The sequence below is a fragment of the Harpia harpyja genome, chromosome 21 (genome assembly GCF_026419915.1).
Source record: "Harpia harpyja isolate bHarHar1 chromosome 21, bHarHar1 primary haplotype, whole genome shotgun sequence".
Taxonomy (NCBI): domain Eukaryota; kingdom Metazoa; phylum Chordata; class Aves; order Accipitriformes; family Accipitridae; genus Harpia; species Harpia harpyja.
Window position 1 is genome coordinate 17,832,250 of NC_068960.1, and position 16,505 is coordinate 17,848,754.

Here is a 16,505-nt window from a genome sequence, read left to right on the forward strand (position 1 = left end):
GGAGCGACGGTCGCGGAGGTTTCAGAGCTGCGTTGTTGCTGTCTGGCCCCTCCTGTTTTTTGTTCATCTTATAAGTCACGTCGGTTCGCTTTACCCCGCTGCCAGGACCCCAGGCCGGGGGCTGAGGCGGGAGTGGGGGGTTCGGAGGCGCCCGGGTGGGTGCTGTGTGTGAGGGGGAGGGGCGGTGCAGGGGGAGGAGGAGGAGGAGGGGGCCCGCGGCAGGGAGCGGCGCCGGGAGGAGGCGGGGGGGGAAAGGCGGACAGCCGCTGGCCGCGTTGCCATGGCGACGGGGGGGCGCTGGCGCAGGTGCGCGTGCGCCGGCAGGGCCGCCATTTTGGCGGTTATCAGGGTGTTCCGTCAGCGGGTTCCCTCAGGGCGTCCGCCGGACACTGCGCGTCCCGAAACCTGTCGGTGTGGTGTGACGAGTGCTGAGGCAGGGGTTAGCTCATCCCTAGGGCTGCGGCGGGCTGCGTGCCCATGCCTACCGCCCCGAAGCGAAGGTTTGTTTCCTGCCGTCACCTGCATCTTTCTCGGTTTCTCCCTCCTTGCCCTCGCACCCAGACAGCGAGGCTCCCGAGATGGTTGTGACGGGAAATGTCAGTTATAGTGACATGGAGAAGCTCAGGATTTCATGTCTCAATTGGCCCAAGCTCTCCAGAAAGTGCCTGTTGTGTTATAGCTGTCTAATAAGTCTGCACTTTGTTTTAAACATAGAGTACTGCTTGCTCCTAGAGAAGGTGCTGGATTGGATGGCTGATAAGTCAGATCCAGTATAACATCCTTAACCCTGGGAGACTGACCTTGTCTCAAGTTGGCAGCGGGAGCCACAGTAGGGTGTTATTTTTATCCCCATGGGACTCCCCTTGCCCTTAGCAACCTCTGCTTACTGTCAGAGCATAGTACTCCATCCGGCCTTGGGGATTTCCCTCCACTTTACCTAAATCAGATCCGGGGGTTGTCTGGCATGAACAAAGCTGCCACTGTATGGATATGGCACATGAAGTATTTGCACAGGCACTTTGCAAGTTGTAAAATTCCCAGGGCATGAGATGAGTTTCATTTTGTGTTCAGAGGAGCGTTGTTGGTCCATGCCAACGCAAATAACGGTGACGATGTAATCATACAGTCATTTCAGTACGGAACAACATACAGTCACAAACCTCTTAACCTTTCTTGCCAAACAGAAATTATTTACTCTCATGTTTGATTACACAGGAAACAATGCAAGTATAGCATAAAATTTAAAAAGCAAAGGTTTTCTGTGAGGATTGATGATCTAACTTGTTAGGACAGCAGTAGTCCCAACTGTGTTGTCTCAATTCCTCATGTACATCAAGGAACACGTGAGGAAAGAGTCTGCTTTATAAACACTGAGAGGTCAAAATCTAAGAGCATGCCTACTCTCAAATATTTTTATACAAATCCAGTGGGAAAAAAGCAAACATGAATAATTTTATCTATCATTTGAGCAGCAAGGAGGGGAATGTGAGAAAAATAGGGAAGAGGAGTAAAAAGCAGCTGAGAGCAGAAATGTCAGCCTTGCCTTCGCTGCGTTTCTTCCCTCTCCATGCAGGCAGTGTCAATATGCCTTTCTGAGAACACAGTTACGAGTCAGTCTGGCTAAGAATTCTGAAAAATGCTTCATAAATGAGGGACTAAACTGCCCCTTGTGTGGCCCCAATTATGGGTGTATATGGTGAGCAGGGCAGAAAGCTTTCAGCCCTCTGAACTCAGGTGGGAAGGAATGACTCCAGAAATGCAGATTTTATTGTTCACTGCTGACAGTGGAAACCCTGGGAGTGCTGAGAATTATGCTGACCTTGAATGCACCTGCTTTGTTCTTATTTTGTACTGATGTTATCCCTTGTGTTCTTTCATGAGGTGTACTTAAGCTCATCTTTCATTTGATTGAAGGGAAGCTGTTTGAATGGCCTCAGAAGAGCAAAGTGAGCTTACAGAGCATCCATCTGAGCCTCCTGCAGCTCCTGTTCAGAGTAACAGAACATTTCAATGGGGAGCCATACTTGCTGCAGTGAAAGATCAGCTCCCATCTCTGGACTCTGACACCTCCACAGTAAGCATTGGAAACAGCCTTTCTTTCTCACTGCCTTTTAGAAAAAGCTCTCAAAAGCAAGGTCACCTTAGCCTGGCATTTCTGAGTAGCTAGTATGGTATCCTTGATGGGCTACCTGTTCTGACTATGGTAGCACTGTGCATTAATCCACAGCCTTCTGGATTATCTCAAATTGTCGAAGTGTAATTGTCATCTCCTTTCACTGTATTCTTTGGAACCTGAAAATGGGACTGATTTCTCTAGACAATAAGTGTTTCTAGTCTGGGAAGAGGAGGGTGGTGGGCATCTTGCAGAATGAGTCTGCATTTCTTTGTTCAGTCAAAAATACACTATGAAAGAAGCATACTGCTGATTTAAAATGAAATGATAAGGTTTTATACTTGAGAGTATTATGCTATTCATTCCAATAACGTACTTGCCAGACAGTAGGCCTGTTAGTATGTATTTCTATGTATGGGATTCACAGGAAAGTGATATTCCTGAAGACTTTGGGGTCCACTGGAAAAAGCATTTGGCAGCTGTTTAAATCCTGGATTCTGCTTTTTTCCCTGCCCATAATCCTCCACAAGCCATGTTGCCTTATTGTGCTTCGATTCTACCTGCAAAGAAGCATAATGCCACTAACCTTTTAATATAAAGCATAAGATTGATGGATATTGTGCAGTATTCTTCACCATTACAGGTTGTTTACTTGCTGGGTCTTAGTGTCTGGGACAGGCTGCCTCTTGGCTGCTGAAGATCTCTGTTTAGACGACAGCAACGGTCTGATGGAAATAATAAAAGTGCCTGCCTCTCTAGTTCAAGATGCTAGCTCTGCATTGACTTTTCCAAAGTGATAATGTGTCTCAAGACTCAATTATTAGTGGCCTTTTGTCCAAATGAGAATATTTCATTAATTTTCAAACATGTATAAACTTGAAAAAGTATTTTTGAACACTTAAAGGATATATTTTATTCTAACTTAGTATGGCCCTTAATGATATGAAGGGAGTCTTGTGAGCAGTGAAGGAGCCAGAAATGCCTCCATGGGGTATTTATTACTTATTATTAATCAATTATCAGAAGCAGTGTGATCCAGTGGATAAAGTGTTGATACGGATTCCATGACTTGTTTTCTGCACCTGGCTCTATCACTAACATGTGGGACAAGTTATATTGCCTCACTGCTTCTCAGTTCCCCTCTACCTAAATTCTGGTTTAGTTATTTAAAACAACCATTGCATTTTAGTATGTATCTGTATACTATAGGTTAAGGCCCAACACTCAGAAGTTATTTTTAGGCATTCTTGTTGTATAAGCATACCATAAGGTTAGGACAGAGAGATAGCTTTGTACTTTGCTGCCAAATACCATTCTATAACTAAATCATGTTGAACATTTTTTTACGTATAAACAGTCTCTAAATTCTCTGTTTCTATTACACGTCGAAAAAATTTCCTGGTGAAGGAACTGAGGCAAACTATTTGGCACTTAAATGCTACCCTTAATTTGCATTCAAAAGATCTGGTTGTATAATCCCTCTCCTGCTTAATGTGGAACAGTAGCCTGCTGAGCCTGCAGTTTCAGTGTTGCACCTTTGTCCAACCGGTTTCCACTTGTGTGAAGATACATTTATGCATCTGAGATCTGTAACCTCAATGGGCTGTGCTTCTGCATACGAAAAGGGTGCTGACAAATGTGTTTTATGGCCTGAAGTACTTTCATTACCCTGATACGCAATTTATTAAGAGGAAAGAAGTTCTGTTGCAGTTTGCTTCAAGTTTAGAGAAATTAACTACACCAGACAGACAGAATTCTCCACAGTGTGGGTTACTGAAAAGGTACACTTGCAAAACAAAGGGACAAGCAGGAAATCTGTGTCCTGACTGCTGAGGAGGTGCTTAATCTCACTTTGGTATCTATGCATAAGGATTCATCTCAAATGCATACCTTATGTTCAGAAAAGAGATTTCCAAAGTTATTTAAACTCTGTCCAACCAAATATAGATACTGCTTTGCATTCTGAATAGTGAATGTCAGGGTCCTGATTGCAATAATAAGCCTTCATGGCCCGGCCCAGCCTCAGCTGGGGCTCCCACCCACATGCCCAGCAGCTCTATTTAAGCTCAGCTCTGGGCCTTCACTCTTTGTCTGAGCTATGTTGGAGGAGTACTGGTTTCTAGCTATAGTCTTTCTTGATTCAGACTTTCATCTGTGAATTGACTTTCAGGCTTAATCTCTGACCTGCCTCATCACCACAATATTGCCTTATGATCTGGATTCTTGACACAACCTGGTCACTACCTCTGGTCTGTCCTGCTTACTCCTCTTATGTAGTGTCGGACTGGGCTTTGCCTGGTGAGGCCCTTACCTCTCCAGTTATGTGCTTCCCCTCCTAGCTCCCCTTCCCTTAGGGAGCAGCCCTGCTCTTGGTACTCCGTGATGGTGAATGAGGTAGTGCAAAGAATCACTTGGGAGTTAGAGAACTTGCCCGCTCTTGTCATCACTTTGGTCAGAGGGATGTTAGTTATCAAACTCCATGGTAATTCAATGTTTTACATGGTTTTTATGATTGTAGCTTGCTCAAATGTTAGGCCAATGTAAGATAGCCTAGGTTGCTGAGGCTATTAGACTGTCTAGTGAAGATGTGACTGCAGAGAAAATTCTTGTCTCTGAACTTCAGTCAAATGGTGACAACATAGGATTTGTAATTTCAAAACAGGTATTTCAGTGAGTGTTATAGTCTCTCATTTAATTTCTCTTTTTTTGTTTGCAGTCTGACTGTGAGAGTGATGGGGAGCTTTTCATCTTCCAGCGGGAACAGCCAAATTTAATTCCTGACCTGTCAGAAGAACTGATGGAGTTTTCCCTGGAAGACTCAAGCATGCAGGTTGTTGGCTGTTGTGTGCAGGCTGTAGTACTGTATCCCCACTCTTCTGGTTGTCTCCAGGGGTCTTCTGGTTGTTGACCTATTTGAGTGAATTGTGTGATAGAAGAACATAGTTCCCAGTGCTTTCTCCCACTAAAGACTAGATCTTTCTTTCTCTTTATACAGTGACCCTTTAAAGTTTTCTCTGTTCTTGAGATTTTAGACTGGTTTTGTCCCATCTCCTTGCAGTTTTTATTATTGTCCTTTTACTGGTTGGTTTTTTTCCTGTGCACTAACAGTTACACTGTGCAATGACTCCTAAATTTTTCAGGGTTTGAAATAATTTCAGCCACCATTTTATGTAGAATTAGTTAGGACAGTATAGTAAGGAGGATGAGTATGAAGTTTATCCCTTGAACAGCTTTCCTGAGATAAAATTATTACATTGCTTCTGCAGTGATGAAGATTAGCCATCATAGGAAGCTGGAAGAGGAGCAGCTGACCCTACTGTTCCATCATGGGAAGACTAACATTGTGCTGTTTTTCCCCAGTTGTTTATCTTGTTGTAAGAAATGTCATATGATGAGCACATGTAAGGAAAATTAATTTCAAGGATGTTTAGCACTTCCTGAAGTTAAAGTCTCTGGAAAGTAAACAGTCTTACTCTTTTCCATGATGGATGTGGTGTGTGCTGTCTCCAGATGGTATCTGAGTTGGAGCTGCTATCTTCCAATCACTTTGTTTTGGTTTATTGTCAGCTTCTAAAGCTTAGGGAGATACGACTTTCTGCATGTGTGTATTGTCTCTACCTGTAGGAAACCCAGGAAACAGAAAGACACCCATGGGAAGTCTGGAATGGAGATCTGGAAAGTTTTGGCTTTCAGAAAAAAACAGATGGTGCCCAAATCATCACAAAAGAAGATGTTCAAATGATTAAAGATGAGACTTCCAATCTTGCCAGCCATACTGAAGAAATTCCAAGCCAAAAGGGAGCTGTTCTTGAAGAGTCTCTTGCAGATTCCACAGATCACCTTGAAGAAAAAGAACTGGGCAGGAGACAGGCCAGGGAAAGAAGGAACTCTTGGCTTAATATAGCATTGTCTGTGGAAGAGCTGGACAGTAAAAGAGAGAGAAGAAAGCTGATAGAGACAAAGATACTCTCCAAAATAATTCTGGAGCCGTCACCAGGCCACCCAGAGCTAGATGTCAAGCCTCCCTCACATGGCGTTAGCAACAGCCTAGAAAGAATTGCTAAGGAAGAAGCCTCCTCTGATGATCATCTTCAAGAACTGACCCATTTGTCATTGCAGGTAAGTGGCCCAAACAAAAAGTTTTAGGGAGTGCTGCTTGTGGGGTGGAGGACACAGTGTATTGCTTGCAGAATCCTACTAAAATAAAGAACTGAAATGCCAAATTTTGCACACACTGCAGTGTTCTTTGTTGCTTTCATTGTCCTGAACATGGGTTTTGTTGGGTCATGTGCTATGCAAGCTACCAAAAGCTCTTCTAGAGTTGTCATTAAAAGTCCGTAATAGTAGCAAAAGCCATGGGTCAGCAGCATGGTTCATGGTCTTACTCAGGAAAGCAAGCCACAAAGTCTGTCTCTGGGAAAGCAGGGAAATCTTCTGGTCCCAGGCAGACTTTGCATTAAAACAGTGAGCTTTCTGGCCTTCCAGCATCTTGTCTTTTCTGTAGCACTGGCTTAATGCTGGAGGTGAGAAGAGAAGGTGGTTAGGGTTGTTCCTGAAGTCTTAAATCTCTTCCACCTAAGGCAGGTGCTTAGGTCTGTGGGATGACCAGCTTGTGTGCTTACCTGGTATGTGGCCCCAGTGTGGAGAGGTTGTTCTCTTCAGTACTATAGTTACACATCTGTACTTCCTTACTGATTTTTAAGGTCATTAGGATGTAAGCAGCACAGAACAGGAACCTCATATTTCTGTTAAAAGCCTTCTATAGAATCAGAGTACAGATGTTTCCTTTCCCCTTTCATCTACACTCACAAAAATAAACTTCTTGGTGTTAGAGCTGTTCTAGTATAGGCAAAGAATGCAGCTGCTTGCTTGTTTTTTGAATTGTGCTGCATCATTTAACCATGCTGTTATTGGAGGGGATCATTTTCAAGTGATTCTAGGTTTAATTCCCACCTCCTCTTGTGTAAGTCAGTTGCTCTATTAATTCAGGGGGCATGATTTTCCTTTCAGAACCTGTTTGATATCACTGACTTCAATGAACCGAAGTCTTATGCTTTTGGGTGAGTACTGAGGGCAGGCTCAGTGTATTCTCACTTTCATAAAGTGAGGGCAAAGCTGTATCCTTTGTGTGCAAGGTGTATGTGCTTAGATTTGAAAGGTGGTTGTTACTTCCCAGCTCAGCAAGGTACCTCAGGTTATGTCAAGTAAAGTTGTTAAAACTAATAGACAGTTTCTTTTTGATTCTAATCATACCAGCTCATTTGAAAATGATTTTTTTTTTCCTTAAGTCCCTTGCTGTATTAGAAATGGAATTGTGCAAATCTTCATTTCTTTTTCTTCTGGACCCTGTATAGTACCTTACAATAGTGCTATTCCTGTTACGGGTTAGGAGGATAAACCTTAATACAGCAACTTAGGTGGTAGTTTGGTCTTTTTATTATAATGGTTTGTATTTAAGCACTGTTATTGAAAAAGAAGCTTAGTACTAACTGCATCGTGATTAAGGCAAATGCATATGTTGTCTTTCTCTTCAGGCTGTTTGATAAAACAGCACCTGAACTGACCTGTGACATGGTTCTCGTTGTTGTAAGCTCAGTTGTCAGTTATTCTTCACTCTTCCAGACCAATAAATCTCAATGACATTGTTGAACCAGCTTTGTGTTGGTGTGAGAGACTTCAGCCTGTACTCTCATCAGGCTTTTACCTTTCATCAGCTGCAGCATGTAATATTAGAATAGATCTAATCATGGTTCAGGTATGTGTGAAGATTTATTGCTCAGAAAAGAGTGAGAATCTTCTCTTAAATGGGAGGGGCAGATGACACAGGTTTTTGCAAGGTGAAACTGCTTGTTTTGGAGGCTGGTTCTGCTTTTCTAAAGCCCTTGAGTGGTCATATGAAATGCATGTTGGTTGTAGTTGTGACATAATTTTCATAATTGACAGCCACCTTTAAAAAAAATCATGAGTACTTCTAAGTTCTAGTGATGATATTTCAGATGGATGTGAATATTTTTGATTAAAACTTTCATTTCAAGTAATATTCAGAGGGGAAAGTGATCAGTGCTTTAAATGCATGTGAACTTTTGTTATCGCAGACTGGTTCTCATCCCTAAGTTAGCAGTGTGCAGTGCAAGCATACTCTCAGTCAGTGTATGTGTGATTTATAGCAATGAAATTGATGATCCTATCTTCAGTGTAGGATAAGCAGCTATGAGATTGCATTGGATGCTGACTGTACCTAGAGGAATGGAAATTTGCCCTGGTCAGAAGTTGGAGGGGGAGGAAAAGGCTCTGGGCCTCATCTCAAAGAACTGAAAAGCCAAAAGTCCTTCTCATGTTAGTAGCAGTGAGAAGTTCTCAGCATTATTCAGGATCAGAATATGTATGCTTGGTCTTGTATCAGGCTATCTTTTAAATCTGTTTTACTATCTCCAGTGGTTTTCTGTAGCCTGTATCAAAAGGGTTCATGATTCTCAGAGAAAAAGCCTCAGCAGAAGATGAAGCAGCTGGATAGATGCACTGTCCAAAGAGATAGAGTAAATGCATTCCTTTCATTACAGCACTTCCTTGTGGAACTGCTTAAAGGAAGCCGGCAGTGTAGTTAGAGGCATCATCTTTTGGAGACGGTGAAAGGGTGAAGAAAGGTACTTGGAGGGCTGAACAGAGGGAAATAAAATATGTGGTGATCTGGTACTGTTAGTGGGTTTGAGGGATGAAGGGGAGTACTTGCTGTTGGAAAGACTCCACCATGTGAGAATGCATGTGGAAGACTGAGCCATGTGGAGGACATAACATGAGTTATGTCCCAGCTTATGGCAAGACAGGTCAGATGGATATTTAGGATGGACTTACGTTTCTCCTTTTAAGGAGCTGTCAGTTCAGTCCATTCTAGAAACATCTTCTAGACTTTGCAGTTTTAAGTGGGAAAGGAGAAGGTACTCCACCTTTGTTATAGTTGAGTGAACATTGGTTAATCCTTCACTGGTTTCTCTTAGTAATTGTACTGCACTTGGCTATGCTAGATGTGCAGAGCCTTGGCAATGACATGAGGCAAGCAGTGTTGAAACAGTAAATATCCTTTTGTTAGTCGTGCCAATTGTTGAGGTTCATGCTGAAGCAACTGTGTTCAGAGTGACACACTGGTTCATCTATTGACAAGTGATAGTGACATAGTACTGGAGATAAGTAAGGTGAACTTCCATGACATTTGTGTATTTATATGTGCCAGAAGAATCTGATGGAGTTACTACAAAGAATGTGAGTCAAAGGGACTTTTATTTTGTAGCAGTCTTTTGGGAGTGAATTTTCCATCACATTTTGACTGTCTTCTTTCAGAATATTGAAAAAAGGGATCTAGACAAGATTCCTGAGGAGCTGGAACAGCAGAAAGATAACACTCATGCAGAAGTTGCTTTCTCCTCAGCAGATCATGGTAACATTGCTAAATTAATACCAACTTTGGTGAAAATGTATAAAAATAAATAAAACTCAGGCTCCTGTGTTTAAGTCATCATCTTGAATATTGAAATATTAGTGTTTTTTTCAATGCCTCTGTAAAACATGTTTAATTAGTCCCCCTCGAGATTTCATCTAGCTTTCGTAGCTTGAAACCAGTGCTTTGTGGCCTGTCATGGCCTAAGAGCAAATCAGACAAGATGGATGAAGGTTTGAAGTGAGTTAGAGCCAGATAACAATAGTATCTTTATCATTCCCCTTCTGACAAGCTGTAGATAAAGGGACAATGTGAAAATGGGGAAAGGGTATATTGGGTGATCCCATGGCAGAAGACCACAACTGGTTATTCTTTTTCTTGCTCTTCCATAGAGACCTTCAGGAGTAGGTCTGAAAATCAGCTCATGGAAAAGCTAGAAGAGCTGTGCGCCAGGCAGTCCAGGACAGTGTCTCCACACTGGAGGTGGCCATCAGCCAAGCTCTCCTCCTTTCAAGAACAGCAAGAGAATAAGTAGGTCCTTTTCTGTCATATACACTAGGTAATCATGACTGCCAGTGGGGATACTTGGAAACTCGTGGTGTTCTATAGGTGCTTTTCTCTGTAGCCTCTGCAGAAAGCTGGTATCATAGTTGGAATATGCTACAGGGATGTTAAAGGGAAAAACTAAGACTCAGTCATCTATGTACATTTGATGATCAATGGTCAGTATCCTGCCACCTTAGCATTCTCCATCAACAACCACCTTTGTCTAGACCTTACCAGACACTTGGGACAAAGGGGAAAGGCAGGAAAACAAGGCTAAGCAAGTTATTGCGGCCACATTTTTTGTCATCTAGGGTACCAGTTTCTCTTACTGGTACCTCAATTTAGCTAAAATATACAGGATGATTTTTTGTAGGTATCAGTGGAGATGTCAGTGCATCTTGGAGGATTCTGTGTGAAGGAAGTAGATTTCCAGACTGTTTGGAGGGAATGACATCAGTGGTGGCAGCACAGAGGAAACAATAGTGAAACAAGCCTGTAGAGGGGAAGGTGAAAAGTATCCTCATTGCCAGAGCAGGGAGAGCCATGAAGATGGTTTGCACTTTGTGTGCTCTGAAGGATAAAACAGAATTGCCAAAGGAGGCAGAGGGGGAAAAGGGACCTGTTTTTACTGATTGCCACTGGGCTCTTAAAACTTGTAAGCTCTTTGGTACTATAACTGCCTGCCTTTGTTCTACAGAACAATTTGACGTTGTCAGTTTTTTGAGAACTAAATATCCCTCATCGTGCTGCCTGTGGTCTGTATTCCTCAGGGGAAGCTGAGTCTTTGAGTTCAGCTTTGAAAGGTGGTGGAAGCAGAGTTTGAATCCGTACAGTAGCCAAGCACAAAGCTCCTTTCACAGTCCAATTTTGATCATAATCCATGCCCTGCAGGACTTCTTGTCTGGATAAGGCGGAGGACATGCTGAAACAGTGTTTTCTATACTTAGGGATGTTGCCTTGCTATCATCTTCACGAAGTTCTCTAAGCACAGACATGATGAGGTTATGGTGCCTGCCAGAGCCTGTAACCGTGTACATAGATTTAAGAGACGCTAAACTGCAGAAGTCAGTAACATTCCCTGATGAGAAACAAAGGTAAATTCTGGCTTTATTGTTAGTGAGAAGTAAGTAACAAAAAGCGGGAAACTGAAACCTCCTCTCTGCATCTCATACTTGTGAAATGTAACTTTAAAAGTGTTCTCTTCTTCCACACCTCTGCGACCCTAGTAGGAAGGCTGAGCCCCTGTCTGAGCACAGACATTCTCAGGAGAGAATAACTTGTCTCAGAACAAGTAAATGTGTGGGGATGCAGGCAGCACAGAAAGGACATGCAAATCATCCAGGGAAATAACATTTAGAAAGTTTCCATCTATAAAGGAGTAGGCAGTGACTGCAAAGCAGTGCTTGCAGCTGAATTGGGCTAGCATTCTGACAACACTGTGCACAAAACAGACATCATTTGCTGTGTTCCTGGAAAGCAACCGTAGGTGCTGATTTCTGTCTCCTGTGTGAGAAGAGGGCCTTATAGTCTGTTATAGGAGGCCAAATTCTCCTCAGTCTGCAACAGAATCTGGCAAACATGTCCTTTCCCTGAGAGCTAATGGTGTCTGAGGTAGCTGTTTGCTCCCTTCTCAGGATGTATATTTGCTGCAGCAAAGGGTTGAAGAAAACAGTCACCAGAAGAAAACTTGTAGTTAATAAAAAGCTAATAGTTAACAAACAGCTAACACATTTTGATGTAGTTGCCTGATTTTTTTTTGTTTTGTTTGCTAGAGTAATAGTGTGAAGAACTATCCATAACACCTGGAGATCTTCCCTGAAAGTATCTCTCCCTTTTTCATAATGGTTCTGAATTTGCGTCCTAGAAATGATGAAAAGCCAACACGCAGTTGGAACAGAGTTAACTAATAGAGTCTAATTTGTTTCATAGTGCCAGTGACAGCTCCACTGAAGAAGAAGAGACTATGACAATTAAGGATGAAGCAGAAAGGAGAATGTAAGTTTCTTTACCAGGACCCTAGTTCAAATGATACAATGTTAATTTTTTGCTGAAACTAAAATAATTGCCCTAACAGTGATTAGGGTGAGAGCTCTCCTACTGAAATATCTCCATTCCTGGTCTTCACAGCAAAAAAGCCCAATAATGAAAGTGCTTCAATCTGGCCACAAGGAGATCATTCTTTTCTGTTGCATGGTAAAGATACTGAAGCAAGAAAATAGTTGTTGATCCTTGAGGCAGTATAGCACCTTGTTCCTGTGCAGCTGCATGGAAACAGCTCAAAAGACAAATAGAGTAGACCTGGGTGACTGGGAAGCCTGACTCTTTCTCCAGACTTGTTTGAGTGACATGAGAACGGGTTTTTAAATGACTCAGAACCAAACTTTGAAAATATTGTAGGGAGTTGACTCAGACAAACCATTATTTTTAGAAACAATAAAATAGGCTAGAATAGATCTTGATTTAAAGAGAATATTGAATACATTGTGTGGGCAGGGATGCTCTCAATTCTCCTTAACTGGAGGGGAGTGGAAGAGAGGAAAGGGGAGAGAGTGTGATGGATGGAATCCTGAACTGTAAATTCTTCAATATGCACAGATGCCAGCCTTTTCCTGTTGCTAAACTCAGGGCTTGATTCATACCCATAGGTTGTTAGACGTTTGTTTAGTGTGAAGCAGATATGTCAAACTTTAAACTTCTTAGTGCATTTATGCTCTGGATTGCATTTAGAAGTCTGATGTGTGTAAGTTCACATTACAGCAGTGCAGAGGACAAGCAGAACATTTATATTGTTGTGCCAGCCAATTACTCTTTTTTTTTTTTTTAATGGTGTGAAAGAATAAATGATTCGACAAGGAAGAGAGCCTAAACACTCAATATAATTTAGAACATCTAATCCAAAGGCAGCATAAAGCAGGAGCAAAATGATGCTTGGGGAACTCTCACTGGCACTGATACAAATGCAGAAGTTGCATCAGTGTCAATCTGGAGTGATGGAGAGCAGAGCTTAGGTGATTGGATTTTGATTCGTTTTAATGTTGCTAAAGAACAGACAGAAATGAAATGCCTGGCAAATGCTATTCTGTTCTGTTTCTAAATAAGAAAACCTCATGGTCTCAGTAGGGCAAGATTCTGATCTCATTCACAAGGGGTCAATGCCAGTTTCACTCTTGTCTGGATGGAATTATTAAACAGGGCTATGTATTCTGTAGTACAATATATCTACATATTAGGACCTTGGAGGGTTAGTCGTCTTGATCTCCAGGCACTTAGCCTAGAAAATACGCTGTTGGTTTATCCCTGGAGTGCTCAGGTAATCAGTGCCATCTCTAGCACTATACTATAAGGCTGCTCTCCAATACATGGCGCTCTCCTACAATTACCACTACTTAGGCATACTCCTTAGTAGTCCAGCCATCAATGTTAAATGTTGATTTGATGGTTCTGGATATGATGGCAGGAGATGTGAGATCCTTAAGGAGAAAGAATACTCTCCATCTGTTTTTTCTTTGTTCTGAGAAGCATAGGTTTAGTTTAGATAAGTACAGCAGTACAATGCTGTGTATGCATACACACCACCTAACTGAATCACTAATATCCAACTCAAACAATCTGTTACTCAGTCTGCATACTTTTCAGCTACCACTAAAATAAGGTATATTATTTTCTCATAATCACCAGATGAGCTACAAATTGATAGTAGTCATCCTGTAGCAGGTGACTTGGGAGACTCATCATTGAACAGAACTGCAAGACAAAATAACCATATCTGCCCATTATGTCATGATGACATTATGTCATTATGACATTTCAGAACAGAATACTATCACAATATTGTGGTTGCTGGCAGTTTAGCAGTCTCATTAACCTGGAGGTGACAGGGATGAAATTAAGTCAAACTCTCAAAAATCCTAAAAGTTATTAGAATAACTTTTCTTATGTATGTATTTGAATCCCAACCCCTGTATCCAAAGGCAACAAAAATCTGTAGACTCTAATTTCCATGCCAACATTACGTTTCTCCAGGGCTCTTCTAGTAGGTGCGCATTGTGCCTGAAATGCAGAAGAGGTAAGTAAATTACCAGTAAGACCACTTTCATGTTCTGTCACTGTAGTGTTTTGTGTTGCCTGTGTGCTGGTGCTGCTATTACCAATAGCTATTATTCGTGTAGATGCGCAGTCCTTGTTTGGAGCTGTCGCTCATATGAGAAGTTCCTCAGAGCTTGAATTTATTCATGTAATACTTTATCTTGATTAAATCAGAGGTTTATTTTCTTTGCAGGAGGGATTTCTCAGGGAAAAGCCTGCTACTGCAACAACTCCATACAGCCCGTAAAGAAGCCTCAGAGCTTCTTCATAAAACATCTACCCTGGCTGAAAAACTTGAAGGCATAAAACAGGAACCAGAAAGTCTGGAAGAGATAGGTTCCTCTAAAATAAGTCAAAACCAATATTTTAAAGTGAGGCAAGAGACAAATAAGGTGATTCCCAGGAAACCGATGAGATTGAAATCAGAGAAAAGAAATACCCCCTTGTCAAGCCATGGGGGCAATGGAGCTGACATAGAAAAAGAAAACAAAATGGAAGCTGAGAAGGTTCAAAATTCAGGAAATGCTCCAGAGTCTCCTCTAGCTACAACAGAATTGCCAAGGTATCACACAAGAAAAGTTGTAACTGGTTTTGATTATGGCTTGTCTAATTGTCTAAGATTAAAGAACATTACTTATCCACTCTGTAAGTTTGAGCAAAAGGATGTCTGGTTTTCTTACCTAGAAAGACAGCCAATCCTGGCAGCTATTGCTTAAAGGTTTAAAGGCAGCCAGACTTAGTAGGTCAGTGAACTGGCCTGGGATTAGACATGCTATGGCACTTCTGACATAGTGAATTTAGCCAACTAATGTTTTTATTCTATGTAAGAGGAGGATGACACTGTACTGATGTCCTTTATGAAAAACAGTACTGAGATTTACTAAGCATAGCATCATAGAAAATATGTCTGGATGGGTCTGTCTCCCTGTACCAATACAGAGTGAGGTAAAATCTAATCCTTTCCTGGCAGGTCTTCATATAACTTGGTCTTGAAATCCTCAGTGGTGAGGATTCCTTGACTCCCCAGGTAGTACCTTTCGCTGCTTAATTATCCTTACAATTGTAAAGCTTTTCTTTAAGTCTAATTTAAATTATCCTATCTCCAATTTAAGCTTATTTTTTGTTGTGTTCCTAGGAAGTATGGAAAATGGTTTATTCTGTTTCTCAGCATAAAAAGCCTTTTACAAATTGGAAGATGTATCGTGTCTCCCCATGTAACTTTTCTCCCAAACAAAGCAATTCTGACTCTTTGGCATCAAGAAAAGTGCAAGAGCTTAGAGGGACAAAGTAGTACACCCATGAGGAATGGGTTATACCACAGGAATATCTTGGAAAGCTTCAAAAAAAGAGGGGGGGGGAGAAATAAGAATGGTATCAATTGAGGAAATAGAGTTATCTGGACCTCTGCCTCCTTGGGCTTGGTTTAATGTAGCATATTCTGCATAAGGTCTAATTTTAAAGTGAAATCAGGTGGTTGCCTTATGCATCTGCCCAGCTATTTGGGAGAGCTCCATTATACTGACTTTTCAAAGGTTATATTCTGCCTGCTATTTTCAGAGTGAAATTTAACATTTTGACTTTGACGTATGAGCCCTTGAAAGAATTAGAATCTGCCTGCTCTAGAGACTATTACTTTTTCAGTGTTAAACCGTTGCCTACCCTGCCACTTAGACACTTCAGCTACTGTGTACTTGGTTTAAATGGCAGATGGTTGGTTGCAGGTTTTTTTCTCTATGGGATTCCTGACATTAAAGCTCATTGCTTCCATCAGTTCTATAAAACTCCGTTTTGTCTACCGGTTAGAGTGCCACATAGATGGCAGACCATGGCTTGGCAAGAATCTGGGTTATTTGTTGTTGCTGAGTAATAGCTCACAATGATTTTGACAAATTTCAGTTTTCTTTCCTGCTCTTCTAATAATTGTTGGGGCAGCTGGGGAAGAATTGAAGAATTCAGAAGAAATCGAACATATTATTTGACATGGAAATGGCAGATAAAATCTTTCTGCAGACATCAAAATATAGAAAGATGGAAGGCCTTGGTTCAGGGGAAACTTGTCACTGTATTATAGCAGATAGGAAGGGAAATGGAATTAGACTGAGAATTTTGGTGTGGAGATGGGGAGTGAAACATCACAAACACGCCTCTGCTTAATGGAGTTCCGGTCTCCAAATAGATTGTCACCAGTTGTCAGAGGTTTGAGGTCTGCTCCTTTTCTTTGGTTTGTTTTTTTTTTTTTAGAGAGATGATTTCATCCAGTGACAAGTTCTTGTGTCCCCCCACAAACACCATACATGCTTTCTAAATCTATTTTAGCCTTTCATGTCA

The 16,505-nt window shown here is 41.7% G+C and overlaps 1 protein-coding gene across 6 annotated transcripts in view; it reads left to right on the forward strand.

The window, feature by feature from the left end:
• Nucleotides 1-260: 260 nt before the first annotated feature.
• Nucleotides 261-16,505, forward strand: part of DNAAF8 (dynein axonemal assembly factor 8) — a 96,551-nt gene continuing 80,306 nt past the window's right edge. For 5 of the 6 annotated variants that reach the window (XR_008232844.1, XM_052772981.1, XM_052772984.1 and 2 more), the window contains exons 1-8: nucleotides 261-2,074; nucleotides 4,830-4,943; nucleotides 5,738-6,232; nucleotides 9,449-9,545; nucleotides 9,938-10,076; nucleotides 11,039-11,185; nucleotides 12,021-12,086; nucleotides 14,371-14,739. Coding sequence is in view for 5 of the 6 variants with exons in the window: in XM_052772981.1 (XP_052628941.1) it covers nucleotides 1,928-2,074; nucleotides 4,830-4,943; nucleotides 5,738-6,232; nucleotides 9,449-9,545; nucleotides 9,938-10,076; nucleotides 11,039-11,185; nucleotides 12,021-12,086; nucleotides 14,371-14,739 (1,574 nt within the window). In the remaining variant the exon portion in view is untranslated. The remainder of the gene's footprint in view (nucleotides 2,075-4,829; nucleotides 4,944-5,737; nucleotides 6,233-9,448; nucleotides 9,546-9,937; nucleotides 10,077-11,038; nucleotides 11,186-12,020; nucleotides 12,087-14,370; nucleotides 14,740-16,505) is intronic. The other variant, XM_052772983.1, reaches the window with a different exon arrangement.